Source organism: Danio rerio, chromosome 22 (genome assembly GCF_052040795.2).
Source record: "Danio rerio strain M-AB ecotype USA chromosome 22, GRCz13ab, whole genome shotgun sequence".
Classification (NCBI taxonomy): Eukaryota; Metazoa; Chordata; class Actinopteri; order Cypriniformes; family Danionidae; genus Danio; species Danio rerio.
In genome coordinates, this window is record NC_141042.1 from 39,761,977 (window position 1) to 39,774,319 (window position 12,343).

Here is a 12,343-nt window from a genome sequence, read left to right on the forward strand (position 1 = left end):
GTGGGTTCCCCGGGTTCCCTGGTTTCCTCCCACCATCCAAAAACATGCAACTTAAGTTAATTGACTAATCCAAATCAGCAACATAGACATGCTCCTAGTAAGTAGTTATCTCTTAAGAGCAATCACTATCTGCTCATTAGATAATACAGCAGGGGAGTTCTCCAGATCTACCTAAGCTTAAACTCCCCTCTCACCTTGCAATGGGAGGGAGCCCCGGGCTTGAGGATCTTATGAGCCCAGGGCTCTCTGGCCATTAGTTACCTTGCATCCTCTGACTAATTTAAGAATGTCGAGATTCTGTCTGTGAAAAATACGCAAACCCCAGTGCATGAAAACATTGGCATTGGGTCCCTAATAAACGTAAATAGTATGGGATTAAATATAAATTAAAACTCTAATTTGATTCATGAATGACAAAATTGACCCATTCCTAATTAGAAAAACAGTATACATTTGATGGTCAGATTGGAGTCAGTCAAAACTGTTGTCAGATTGAATTTGGAGCGGAAAACAAATATAAATCCAAAATAATAACAGAATATCAGAAGTGCTAGAAAAGGCTAACACACATAAAACCTTCGGAATCTTACATCTTTATCTGAAAAACTGAATGTACGTTGAACGCAAGCCAAAAAACACGAATAGGGTCTGCTGTATGTCCGTCATTGTTTATGTGGCCGTTCACATCTTTAATATAAAATCACACGGAAAACTTCCTCTTTCCATCAACTGCAACATACTGGCATACACCACAGCAAACAAGAAATGATACTATTGACTGTAAAAGCAACGTTTCTAAATATCAACATTCACACAGCATCAAGCACATTCAAACTCTGAGATCAAATCTGTGTGAACGCATGCTCTAAACAGTCAATTAATAAAACAAACACATTGTTTTTCTTGAACAATTATTGCTTTTTTAAACTATATTACATGAGTATGTCTGCATTTTGTTCTTGTGTTCCTGTTTGATTTGGTGCACAACCTAAAGCACAACCATAAGCGGCTCCAACCACTGAAGCACTTCCCAGAAAAAGACTCTCAGTATTTCACTTTCTTCATGCCAAACTTCCCTTTTTCTGGATTTCTGGACAAAATCAAACAGCAATCAGCGATCAGTGAAGAACAAAGACAGAGATCATTTAGTTTTACATACCTTTGTAGTTCTTTTTTTTATTATTCAAACATTCAGAGAGTGAAAGTAAAGTTTGGACTGCTGGATCTCAAGCAGAGGAAATGGCTTCATCAGCTGAATATGATTATAGTTGTCCTGTGTGTCATGATATCTTCAAGACTCCTGTTATTTTATCATGTGGCCACAGTTTCTGTAAAGAGTGCCTTCAAGAGTTTTGGAAAATCAAGAATACTCAGGAGTGTCCCGTCTGCAGGAGACCCTCAATAGCTGATCCTCCAGTTAATCTGGCTTTAAAAAACTTGTGCGAGTCGCGTCTTGAGGAGAGAAATGAGAGCCGTTCATCTGGATCTGAGGAGATCTGCAGTTTACACGGCAAAAAACTTAAACTCTTCTGTGTGGAGGACAAACAGTCTGCGTGTTTAGTGTGCAGAGATTCAGAGAAACACCTCAAACACACATTCAGACCCCTCAGTGAAATGGTTTCATTTAAGAAGGTAAGACTGGTTTATGCTTAAGAATAAAGATTTAATAATTTGATTTATTTAGCATTCATGTGAAAATCATAAAACTCCATTTGCAAAAATTGAAACTCATGACTTACTACAGGTTTTGTTGTCTGGGGTCACAAATTATGTATTGCAACGACTGTAGCATAATTCTCCGGTGTCTTATAGATTTTCACTTTAAATTCTAGGAGGAGCTCAATACAGCACTGAAGTTTTTACAGGAGAAACTTAAACGTAATGGAAACATGAAAGAAAAGTTGGAGAAAACAGCTCGATACATCAAGGTGAGGATTGATCAGCACACCTGGCTCATACTGTGTGATTTTGTAGCTTATTAAAATGTAATTATGATTCTCATGTCACACTGTAGGACATGTTTTGGAAGTTCACCACTGTGGTTTGAAATGGTCTCCTATTAGATTTTTGTCTGATTCTCGTTGTGAGTCACACTGCAGGAAATCCTCTGAAATCTTTTGACAAATCAGGGAAATTTAATTGCAACAGCCGATTGGCTGTTGATGGACATGTCAAACACTGTACCATTTTAGTGATTACTTGCTGCCAATCATCTGTTATTTATAATAAAGCACTGTGAGAGTAATGCTAACTCAAGAAAAATGGCAGAGTCAGAGAATTCAAAATAACAGGTACGTTTGCCCTCATGATATTACTTTAATTAGTGTTTAGTATTAAGCATAGACTGCAAAATATTTGGACGTAGTGTCTGTGACGTCACTCATAGGTTTCTTAAGAGTGCAAATGAAGCTACAAGTAGGAGCGGCCAACCATTGCCATTTTATTAGTGCGTGATCACACCCACGGCGGGATACCAAAAAAGGGCAAAGAGGCAGAGAGTGAGCGGAGCAACAGACACCTGCTGGCATTTAGCTTGGACCAGCCTTAGAAACACCTCACTTTGGGAAAACGCTTAATACTTTATCACCTGTGACTCGTTTGTGTTCTGACCACATGTGCTTGGTTGTACGCTATATTAATAAAGTGTTTAGTCTTTTAAAACACTGCTGTAACACATTGAGCCACTAAACATAGTTCTTATGACGTTTCTCAACAGGAGGAAAACGCAAATTACGTCCAAACACTTCAGATATAGTCTGTGTTAGTTAATGGAAGACTATTGATGAAATCCAGCATAACACTGTATGACAACGCTTCAGATGACCGTTCTACAGTCCACAGCTGGAGTGCTTTACAGCTCTAAAGAATATTATAAATGATAAATGATCTTAAATAAAACAAATGCATTAATAGAGATGGTTTACAAGTATGTAACTTTACTCACATGGAGGCCACGTGAATGGTTTGTGAGCACAATTAAGTGCACACAGCATCCCATATCATCTGATAATTGTAGGAAATAATCCCAAAAGGCAACTGACTGTGTAAAGCCACATAAAACCAAACAAAAATATGATGAATATGCCGAAATCAGTGGCTAATCTGCAGGAGTCAGCTGAGGTTATGAGACGGCGACCAGCGAGACCTAGCTGTCACTCAAGTGGCCACGCCCTTAATTATGCAAACTTAATATAAAGGAAACTGATGTGACTGATAAGTTCTAAAAAAATTCACCCCCTTACAGTTGTCATGAAGGGAAATATTAGCTTTATGAACCAAAATTTTTCTTTGTAGCAGGCTGTAAACACCTTTTTTTCTGCTGTAAAGTTGGCCATTCTAACAGTGGACTCAACTGAAATTTGCTCTATTATGGAGGCAGGACTAGCAGAATTTCGATAAATTGCAGTTTCAATTACTTCCGTTTTGGCCTCCCGAGGTAGGTTGCCGCCTGGTATTAAGCCTCTGTCTGCAGCTAAATCTTTCGAGGTGGGTGAAACTGGGAGATGGCAAATGATAATTTTATTGAATAGCTTTTCATCAGGTGAATTCAGAATTAACACTATAAATATTCATGAGTCTGACAGTTACACGTGCAGAAGATGTTATGGATAATTAGAAGCTCAGGTTAAGAGTATAAACCTATTATATTCATTAAAAAATCCAAAGGGGTCATATTCTGTCCTAAAACTGACCAGGCAGACCAAAATGTATATCCTACAGACTTAAAACTGTGCTAGATGGCACTACATGACATGAAATACAAGTCATAGTTCTTCATATAGTTACAGCTGTAGTTCACTAACCCACATTTCCCCCATCAGTCTTCTGTTGCTCCAGAAAGCGTCTGAGATGACTGAAGTGAATGTGGTTTGATTTCAGGCTCAAGCTGTAAACACAGAGCGTCAGATTAAACAGCAGTTTGAGAAGCTTCATCAGTTTCTCCGAGATGAAGAAGAAGCTACAATCACTGCACTGAGGAAGGAAGAGGAGCAGAAGAAGCAGATGATGAAGGAGAAGCTGAAGGAGATGAACACACACATCTCAGCTCTTTCACACACGATCACAGACACGGAGGAGATGCTGAAAGCCAATGACGTCTGCTTTCTGAAGGTCTGATTTCAGATCAGTGATTGATTGATTGATGATTGATTGAGTTGTTGATGATCAGTTGTGTGTTTGTTCTGCAGGAGTTTCCAGTCTCAATGGAAAGGTGAGTGATCTGCTGGTTTCTCTGCTTCTGAAGTCAAAGCCACTGCAGTTCTGACTCCTGAATGTTCCTCCAGAGTCCAGATCTCACAGCCGGATCCACAGATGCCTTCTGGAGCTTTGATTCATGTGTCTCGCTACTTGGGCAACCTGCCGTTCAGAGTCTGGAAGAAGATGCAGGACATTATCCAGTACAGTGAGTCTGAGCTTTCACACACACACACACACACACACACACACACACACACACACACACACACACTGAAGATCATGCAGGTGTGGTGATAAACAACAGAGAACTACTTTTACAACAGTTACATTCACAGTATTTGTGGTGTCAGGCACTTGACATACTAGTTTGGGAGGTGACTCCTGTCTGTGTGACAGAACAGCACCCACGATAGTATTTGAAGCATCCACTTTGACAATAAAGGGGTGCTCAGGGTTGGGGTTTGTGAAAAATGGGAGCTGTGATGAACCGTCTGTAAAAATTGGCAAAACCAAGAAAGCTTTGTAGTTCTTTTAGGGTCGAGGGCTTAGGCCATTTAGGGATTAAGTTAATCTTTCACTCATTCATGGCCACACCTTCATGACTAATGATGTAGCCCAGAAACAATGTAAATGTGTGGCGAAATTCACATCACTTAGCTTTAGCATAGAGTTGATGTTCGATACTCTGATACCCTTGAAGAACATATCCATCATGTATGTCCTTCGCTCAAACAGGACATACATGATGGACATGTTCTTCAAGGGTATCAGAGTATACTAGGATGTCATCTATATATACTTTGACTATGCGATTTAGGAGATCTCTGAAAATGTCAGTAATGAATGACTGTTTACCATATCAAAAGGCATGACCAGGTATTCATAATGCCCAGTGCTTGTGGAAAAAGCAGTCTTCCATTCATCCCCCTCACCAATGTGGATGAGGTTGTGTGCACTTCGCAGGACATGTTTGTTGTAGTATTTAGCAGTTCTAAGCTGTTCCAAGGTGGCAGGTACCAGAAGCAGTGGATACCGGAACATGATAGTTATCTCATTGAGACCTCAGAAATCAATGCATGGAAGAAGTCTTCTATTTCTTTTCTGCACAAAAAAAAAAAAACCCTGTAGAGGCGGGAGAGGTTGAAGATCATATGAAGCCCTTTTTAACTCCTCATTGATGTAATTTTCCATGGCCTCTGTCTCAGGTTTTGATAGGGGAATTATCCGTCCTCTAGGGGCGTTGTCCTTGGTAACAGATCAATAGCACAATCATACCTCCGGTGTGGAGGAAGTTTAGTGGCTTTGATTTTGCTAAAGGCCAGAGACAAGTCACTATATTCAGGTGGGAGGTTAATGTCAGAATTAGCTTTATCAGAGACAGTGACAGATCGAACAGACATAGAGGAGAGATGGGAGTGATACATTCATGAAAACAGGTGTCATTCCATTTAATAAGTAGTCCCGTTCTCTAGGAAATGTCTGGATTATGCCTTAGCAGCCAGGCTAGTCCAAGAATTATGGGAGTGTGAGGTAATACAAGGATGTAAAATTGGATTATTTCTGTGTGAAGCATACTGGTGCGCATCTTAAGTTCTTGTGTGAGATGTGATATTTGTCCAGATCCTAGTCTATTGCCTCCACTGTTAAAGGAGAGGAACAGCGAGTTAAAGGTATGCAAATTCTTAAGACCTGAAGTTTCCAGCTGCTCCTGAATCTAACAATGCTTTGGTTGTCTGGTGGCCATTTGTCTAAATAGTAATGGGTATGTCCACACATATCGGGATTCAATGGATGCAAAGAAAAGCTCACTAGATCTTTGGAATCAGGGCTTGGTCGTAAAGGACACAAAACTCGAAGATGGCTGGGTTGATCAGAGTATAAACAAAGACGTTGTGTTAGGTGATGATTTTGTTCTACAGAGGATATATGATATGAGTTTGCTTGCATGGGTTTGGATTCATCAAGGGCAGGCAGGGACGGACATTCTGTGAAAACTGTGGGGAACATGTCGTTGTCGAGCTCTGACGAGGATATCAATCTGAAGGCTAAGTGCCATAAACTGATTCAGATCCTTCACTCTGTTACGACATGCCAGCTCGGATTGCAGTTCATGATTCAATCCCCTACTAAACAGTGATTTGAGTGTGTCATCCACCCGCACAGTCTGTTCAGTGAGTGTGTGGAAGGTGAGAGCGTATTCAGCTGCAGTCATATTCCCCCTTGATAATTCTAATAGCTGATCGCCGGCGCGGTTCTGAAGCGCCTTCACCATTTCTTCAGTGAGTGACGCCAGGTGTTTTAGCTGATGTTGGTGTGCGGCGAATTGACTTGCCTGTGTAGATAATGCTAAAGACAGGTGAGTGACAGCTGCTGGCGAAGGATTAGGATCCATTTTGCAGGTTTTTATTAAGATTAGTCTGAAAGGCAGTGGTGAGAGACCGGCGTACACGATAAAGCAGGGTAAACAGAATCGTGGTCAAACAACAGGCTAATGGTCAGGGCTGGCGGAAAACAATCAGAATCCGAGATCCGAATAAGCAGTGCAAATGGCAGGCAGCAAACAATCATAAACGGTAAGAGGACAGGGTCACAACAGGAAAGCCAAAATAAGGTATAAACGCACAGAATTATCAATAGCTATGTTTCCATCCACCTATTTATATGCACATTTTGCTTAAGCGCATAAAAAAACGGTTGATGGAAATGCCAAGATGCGCATAAATTTAGAAAATGCGCATAAAAAACTGATGCGCAATACTGAGTAGGATAAACTTTTTATTCGATTAAAAAAAAGATGCGCATAAACTACGATGGAAACACTTTTACCGCACAAACTCCAGCATTCGCATTAAAAAAGATCATGTGATTCTGTTAAAAAAATGTGTGTGAATGGACAAACCAGCAGGCTAAGCACACTGTAAAACATCTAAAGTGTTGTATTGGCCATTCTAAAACGCCTTACCGTTTCAGTATTAGTGTTATTATGTTATTAATGACCTCAAGAATCAAGAGCGTCTGTGCTTCGCATCTGACACCTTCAAACGCCATTGTGCATTCAGTGCTTGAGGCGCAAGTCATTTATTAGATGAAGAAAAGATTGACGCAGCTTCTCCTATCGCAGCAAATTCCGTTTTTACTGTTGATATTTGGCGCCAGATAGTCAGGAAGTGACGATTTTGTTCGCTTTGACTCGCTGGATGGAAACGCAGCTTTATTTGCACGTCTTTCATGCGATAATCCAGTTTTGCGCTCAAAGTTCATTCGCATTTTTTGATGGAAACATAGCTAGTGAGATGCAAACAAGACTTCGGAGAGAGTGAAAGAAACCGGTCTGCTTAAATAGATGGTGGAGTGTTCTCAGATGGACCAGTAATCATTGCAGGTATGGGGTAGATGGGAAATGTAGTGAAGAGTGAGCGATGAGACAGTTAATAATAAGGGAAGGGTGACCTCTGCTGGTCAGAAGAGGGAATAACGGAGTTTGTCTCTGTGACAAGTTTATTGAACTTTATCAATTGAAGCTTAAGATACTCAAGAGTTTCACACATTTTTCACACTTTCAGTGTTTCTGATTGTTTGACTAATTTTATTCTTCTCCAAAATCCGATTTTCCCCTTGATGGACACAAATGTTTGAACCCAACATCTTGGGCTCTATTTTGTCGGTCCAGGCGCAAAACGCAGGGCGCAAACACTTTCAGGTCATGACAGAATTTATTTTTGCTAATACAAGGATTTAAAAATCAGCTTTGCGCCGTGGCGCATGGTCTAAAAGGGTTGAGTTTATTTTCTTAATGAGTTATAGGTGTGTTTTGACAATAAACCAATTAGAGTCTCATCTCCCATTCCCTTTAAGAGCCAGTTGCGTCGCGCCATAAGCGCATTTACTATTTACATAATGTAAAGTAAGTGTAGGTGGAAAAACTGAGCATTTCACAAGCAAGAAAACAGAGCAAGTTTCACTAGCAAGTTAAACAGAGCATCTGCAGCACGAGAATGAGAGATAAATGATCTACTTTCACTTTCGCTCTTGGATAGGGAAACCGTTACGCACAGACATCAATTAGCCTATAAATAATTAATTTAGTTGGTTAAGCGCAAATATTTGTGTCAAAACTATTTCTAAATTCAGTTTTAATTTCCAGCAAACGAATAAATGAACAATAATAATGAAGTGTTTAAAAACCTGAGTTATATCTTAAAACACATGCTGTGCCCCATATGATCTAAAACCTGACAGGTTGGCAAATCTAAGCTTGTTTTTAATAAAACAAATATAAATATGGATATAATAAATAATACTGTTAATAATAATAACATTATACAAAAGCAAATTGTTATGAATGAACTGAAAAAGCCTCCCGAGATGAAGAAGACATAAAAGCAGTGATTTTTCATATTTATGTAGGCTAGAAAATAATATGTTTTGTAATATTTTAATCCTTTATATTTATATCCTATATATTTCCTTATTATATCCTATATATATCCTTAATATTTAAATAAGCAGTGTGTAAGCGAGGCGCAACTCTGCGCTGGAGTTTAGACCGGGTTTGTTTTGGTCTAATGAAAAATCTATTATAGTTTCTCAAAATAGCAACGCGCCAGCGGTCGCCTCAGAACGCCTTTCTTTTTAGACCAGAACGCCTATGGGCGCACAAATGAGCGCTAATGCATTTGCTATTTAAACAGCGTAGCGCAACACCTCAAAACCACTCTTGCGCCAAGCTGAAACTAGCAAACAGCTATTGCTTCGCGCCTTGCGCCACATTGAGCCGGGTGTATGTTAGGGCCCTTAATGTTTGAGTCTGATGCCGTTACACACTGATAATAAAACTAAGAAGACTGACAATGATGAGAAAAAAAATGTCTGATGTGTTTGACGATCATAATTGAAAATAATCTGTGATTGATCATTATATGAACATCAGAATAACAGCAGCTGTTGATTGTGTCTTTTCAGCTCCTGTCATCCTGAATCCAAACACTGCACATCCAGAACTCGAGCTGTCTGATGATCTGACCAGAGTGACAATCAAAGTAGACATACTACCAGGTGTTGTGGGTTTAAGCACTGCAAATAAATATCTCAGCCTGTTTGATGATCTGATCAGTGTGACAAACCGAGGAAACAAACAACTACTTCCTGATAATCCAGAGAGATTTGACTGTTGTCTCTGTGTTTTGGGTTCAAAAGGTTTTAACTCAGGAAAACACTGCTGGGTCGTGGAGGTTAAAGAGAGTCAATACTGGACTCTTGGAGTAACAACAGCATCAAACCAGAGGAAGGGACAGGGTTTCTTTAACTCTAATGTCTGGAGTGTGTATAAATATCAGTATAGACAGTCAGGGTCTAGTTTTTGTATTAAACAGGATCTTGATCGAGTGCGAGTTGATCTGGATTATGACAGAGGAACAGTGTCTTTCTCTGATCCAGTAAATAACAAACATCTACACACTTACACAACCACCTTCACTGATACTCTCTACCCTTTCTTCGGTTGTTATGAGAGTTTTTTCGCAAACACTTCTTCCTCTCTAAAGATTTTACCGTTCAGTAGAATCTAACTAAGGATCTGACAATCCTTGTATGTGTGTTGCTTCAAGAAAGTAACCATTTATTGCTGTTGTGTTTTATTTTCATTTGTTTATATTCATTTATTCTTCATTTAATAATTTTATTTAATCAAATGATCATTAGTCATTTATATCATTATCATTTTATTTATCATTAGTTAATGATTTGATTATTATTATTTGTCATTTTATTGATTTTATATTTTATTATGATTGTTTTGCTGTAATTATTGCTTTATCATTATTTCATTTTTTCCATGTCGTTACAATCTTCAAGCCACATGTTTTCAAGAATAGGAGATTGGAGAATGTCTCTATTTCAAGCTCTGTAATGTCTCTTATAGTTACTTTCCATTGCTGATGCTTGTGATCTAGTAACACTTGTTGGATATATCCTTGTCAGATGAAGTCTGAGCATTGAATCATACGCAGCTAAGTTTGTTCAATAAACTCTGCTCTTTCTTTATCATTGTTACTTCATCTCCTGCTTCTGCTCCTCGTTGGTTTTCTCAGTCAACTCCTATATTGATAGGAGACTGTTATTCAGCTGAATACTGGTTAACATTGGGTATTGGGCGACTCCACTAACCTGTTGTCTAGATCAGGGCCGGAGTGGGACTCCTTTTCAGCCCTGGAGTTTCAAGCCTCAGACCGGCCCACCTCAGTTCACGACTGACTATATTAAAATAACCTCATTTTCAAATCAGTTTCTAATGACACTATCACGTCTTTTTCAAGAAAACAGCTGCTTTAGAACTTTAAATGCTCAACAACCCAAACAGTATTATATGTCTTAACATATATAAAAAAAAAAATATATATATATATATATATTATATATATATATTATATATATATATATATATATATATATATATATATATATATATATATATATATATATATATATATATATATATAAACTACTATATATATATATATATATATATATATATATATATATATATATATATATATATATATATATATATATATATATATATATATATATATATAAACTACTCAGATGAGGTTCGAACTAGGGTCGGCGCTGTTCTAACGCGACCACTGGACCACAACAGCTTTTCTCAGTGTAGTGACTCATCTGGGTTACATTATCATTAACCTGCAGGCTGCATCTTGCTCACGAGGCTGCAAGAAAATAGATAAAAAAAGAGCAGAGCTGTGGAAAAATAATGAAAAAGAGTGAGGCTGTGGTCAAATAAATAAATAAATAAATAAATAAAGTGCGACTGCTGAGAGCAACAGAGTCTAGAGCTAGGGACACCGGCCCTCGCGGCTAAAAAATGGACCGGGCCACCGGGAATTCTCCCGGTCCTCCCGATTAGCAAATCCGGGCCTATACACAGAGCATTTCTGACAAGACCTGGCGTCCGGGGCTATATCTTATTTATCTGGTGCGGAGAGTGTGATCTAACACAGACAACAGATTTATTTTATTGTAACCATGCAGCCTTGCTGAGAAAAAAATATTCATATTTAATATTATATGCAAATATCCATATCAATTAATCAGAATAGTTTACTCCTCTTTTGTTTTGTTTGTTTTCTTTTTTTTTAATCTGACAGGATGTAAAGATTACACAATAACCAAAATAATTAACACACACACACACACACACACACACACACACACACACACACACACACACAAGTCAGAATTATTAGCCCCCCTGAATTATTAGACTACTTGTTTATTTTTTCCCCAATTTCTGTTTAACGGAGAAAAGATTATTTCCATCACATTTCTAATCATAATAGCTTGTTATGATTATGATAATAACTCATCTCTAATAACTGATTTATTTTCTCTTTGTCATGATGACAGTAAATAATATTTGACTAGATATTTTTCAAGACACTTCTATACAGCTGAAAGTGACATTTAAAGGCTTAACTAGGTTAATTAGGTTAACTAGGCAGGTTAGGGTAATAGGCAAGTTATTGTATAATGATGGTTTGTTCTGTAGACTATCGAGAAAAAATATAGCTTAAAGGGGCTAATAATTTTGTCCCTAAAATGGTGTTTAAAAAATTTTAAACTGCTTTTATTCTAGCCAAAATAAAACAAATAAGACTTTTTCCAGAAGAAAAAATATTATCAGACATACTGAGAAAATGTCCTTGCTCTGTTAAACATCATTTGGGAAATATTTAAAAAAGAACAAAAAAAAATCCAAAGAGCGCTAATAATTCTGACCCCAGGGTTCCCCGGTTTCCTCCCACCATCAAAAAACATACAACCTAAGTTAATTGACTAATCTAAATCGGCACCATAGACATGCTCCTAAATAGTTATCTATTAAGAGCAATCACTATCTGTTCATTAGCTACTACAGCAGGGGAGTTCTCCAGATCTACCCGAGCTCAAACTCCCCTCTCGCCTTGCAAGTGAGAGGGAGCCCCAGGCTTGAGGATCTTATGAGCTCAGGGCTCTCTCCAGAGACAGCATGCCAAACAAGCTTTATAATCAATCATCAGCTAAGTGTCAACTCTTGAATTGGTCAATGGCGCTGTCTATTGCAGTTTTTCAGAATAGCAACACACCA

The 12,343-nt window shown here is 38.4% G+C and overlaps 1 protein-coding gene across 1 annotated transcript; it reads left to right on the top strand.

The window, feature by feature from the left end:
- The first annotated feature begins 338 nt into the window (after positions 1–338).
- Positions 339–10,239, top strand: LOC100002570 (E3 ubiquitin-protein ligase TRIM35-like). The gene is made up of 6 exons (XM_087304726.1): positions 339–1,632; positions 1,833–1,928; positions 3,880–4,110; positions 4,188–4,210; positions 4,284–4,402; positions 9,160–10,239. Exons 1-6 carry the CDS (start codon positions 1,240–1,242, stop codon positions 9,762–9,764), a joined length of 1,467 nt encoding a protein of 488 aa, XP_087160852.1. The 5' UTR covers positions 339–1,239; the 3' UTR covers positions 9,765–10,239.
- The last annotated feature ends 2,104 nt before the right edge of the window (positions 10,240–12,343 follow it).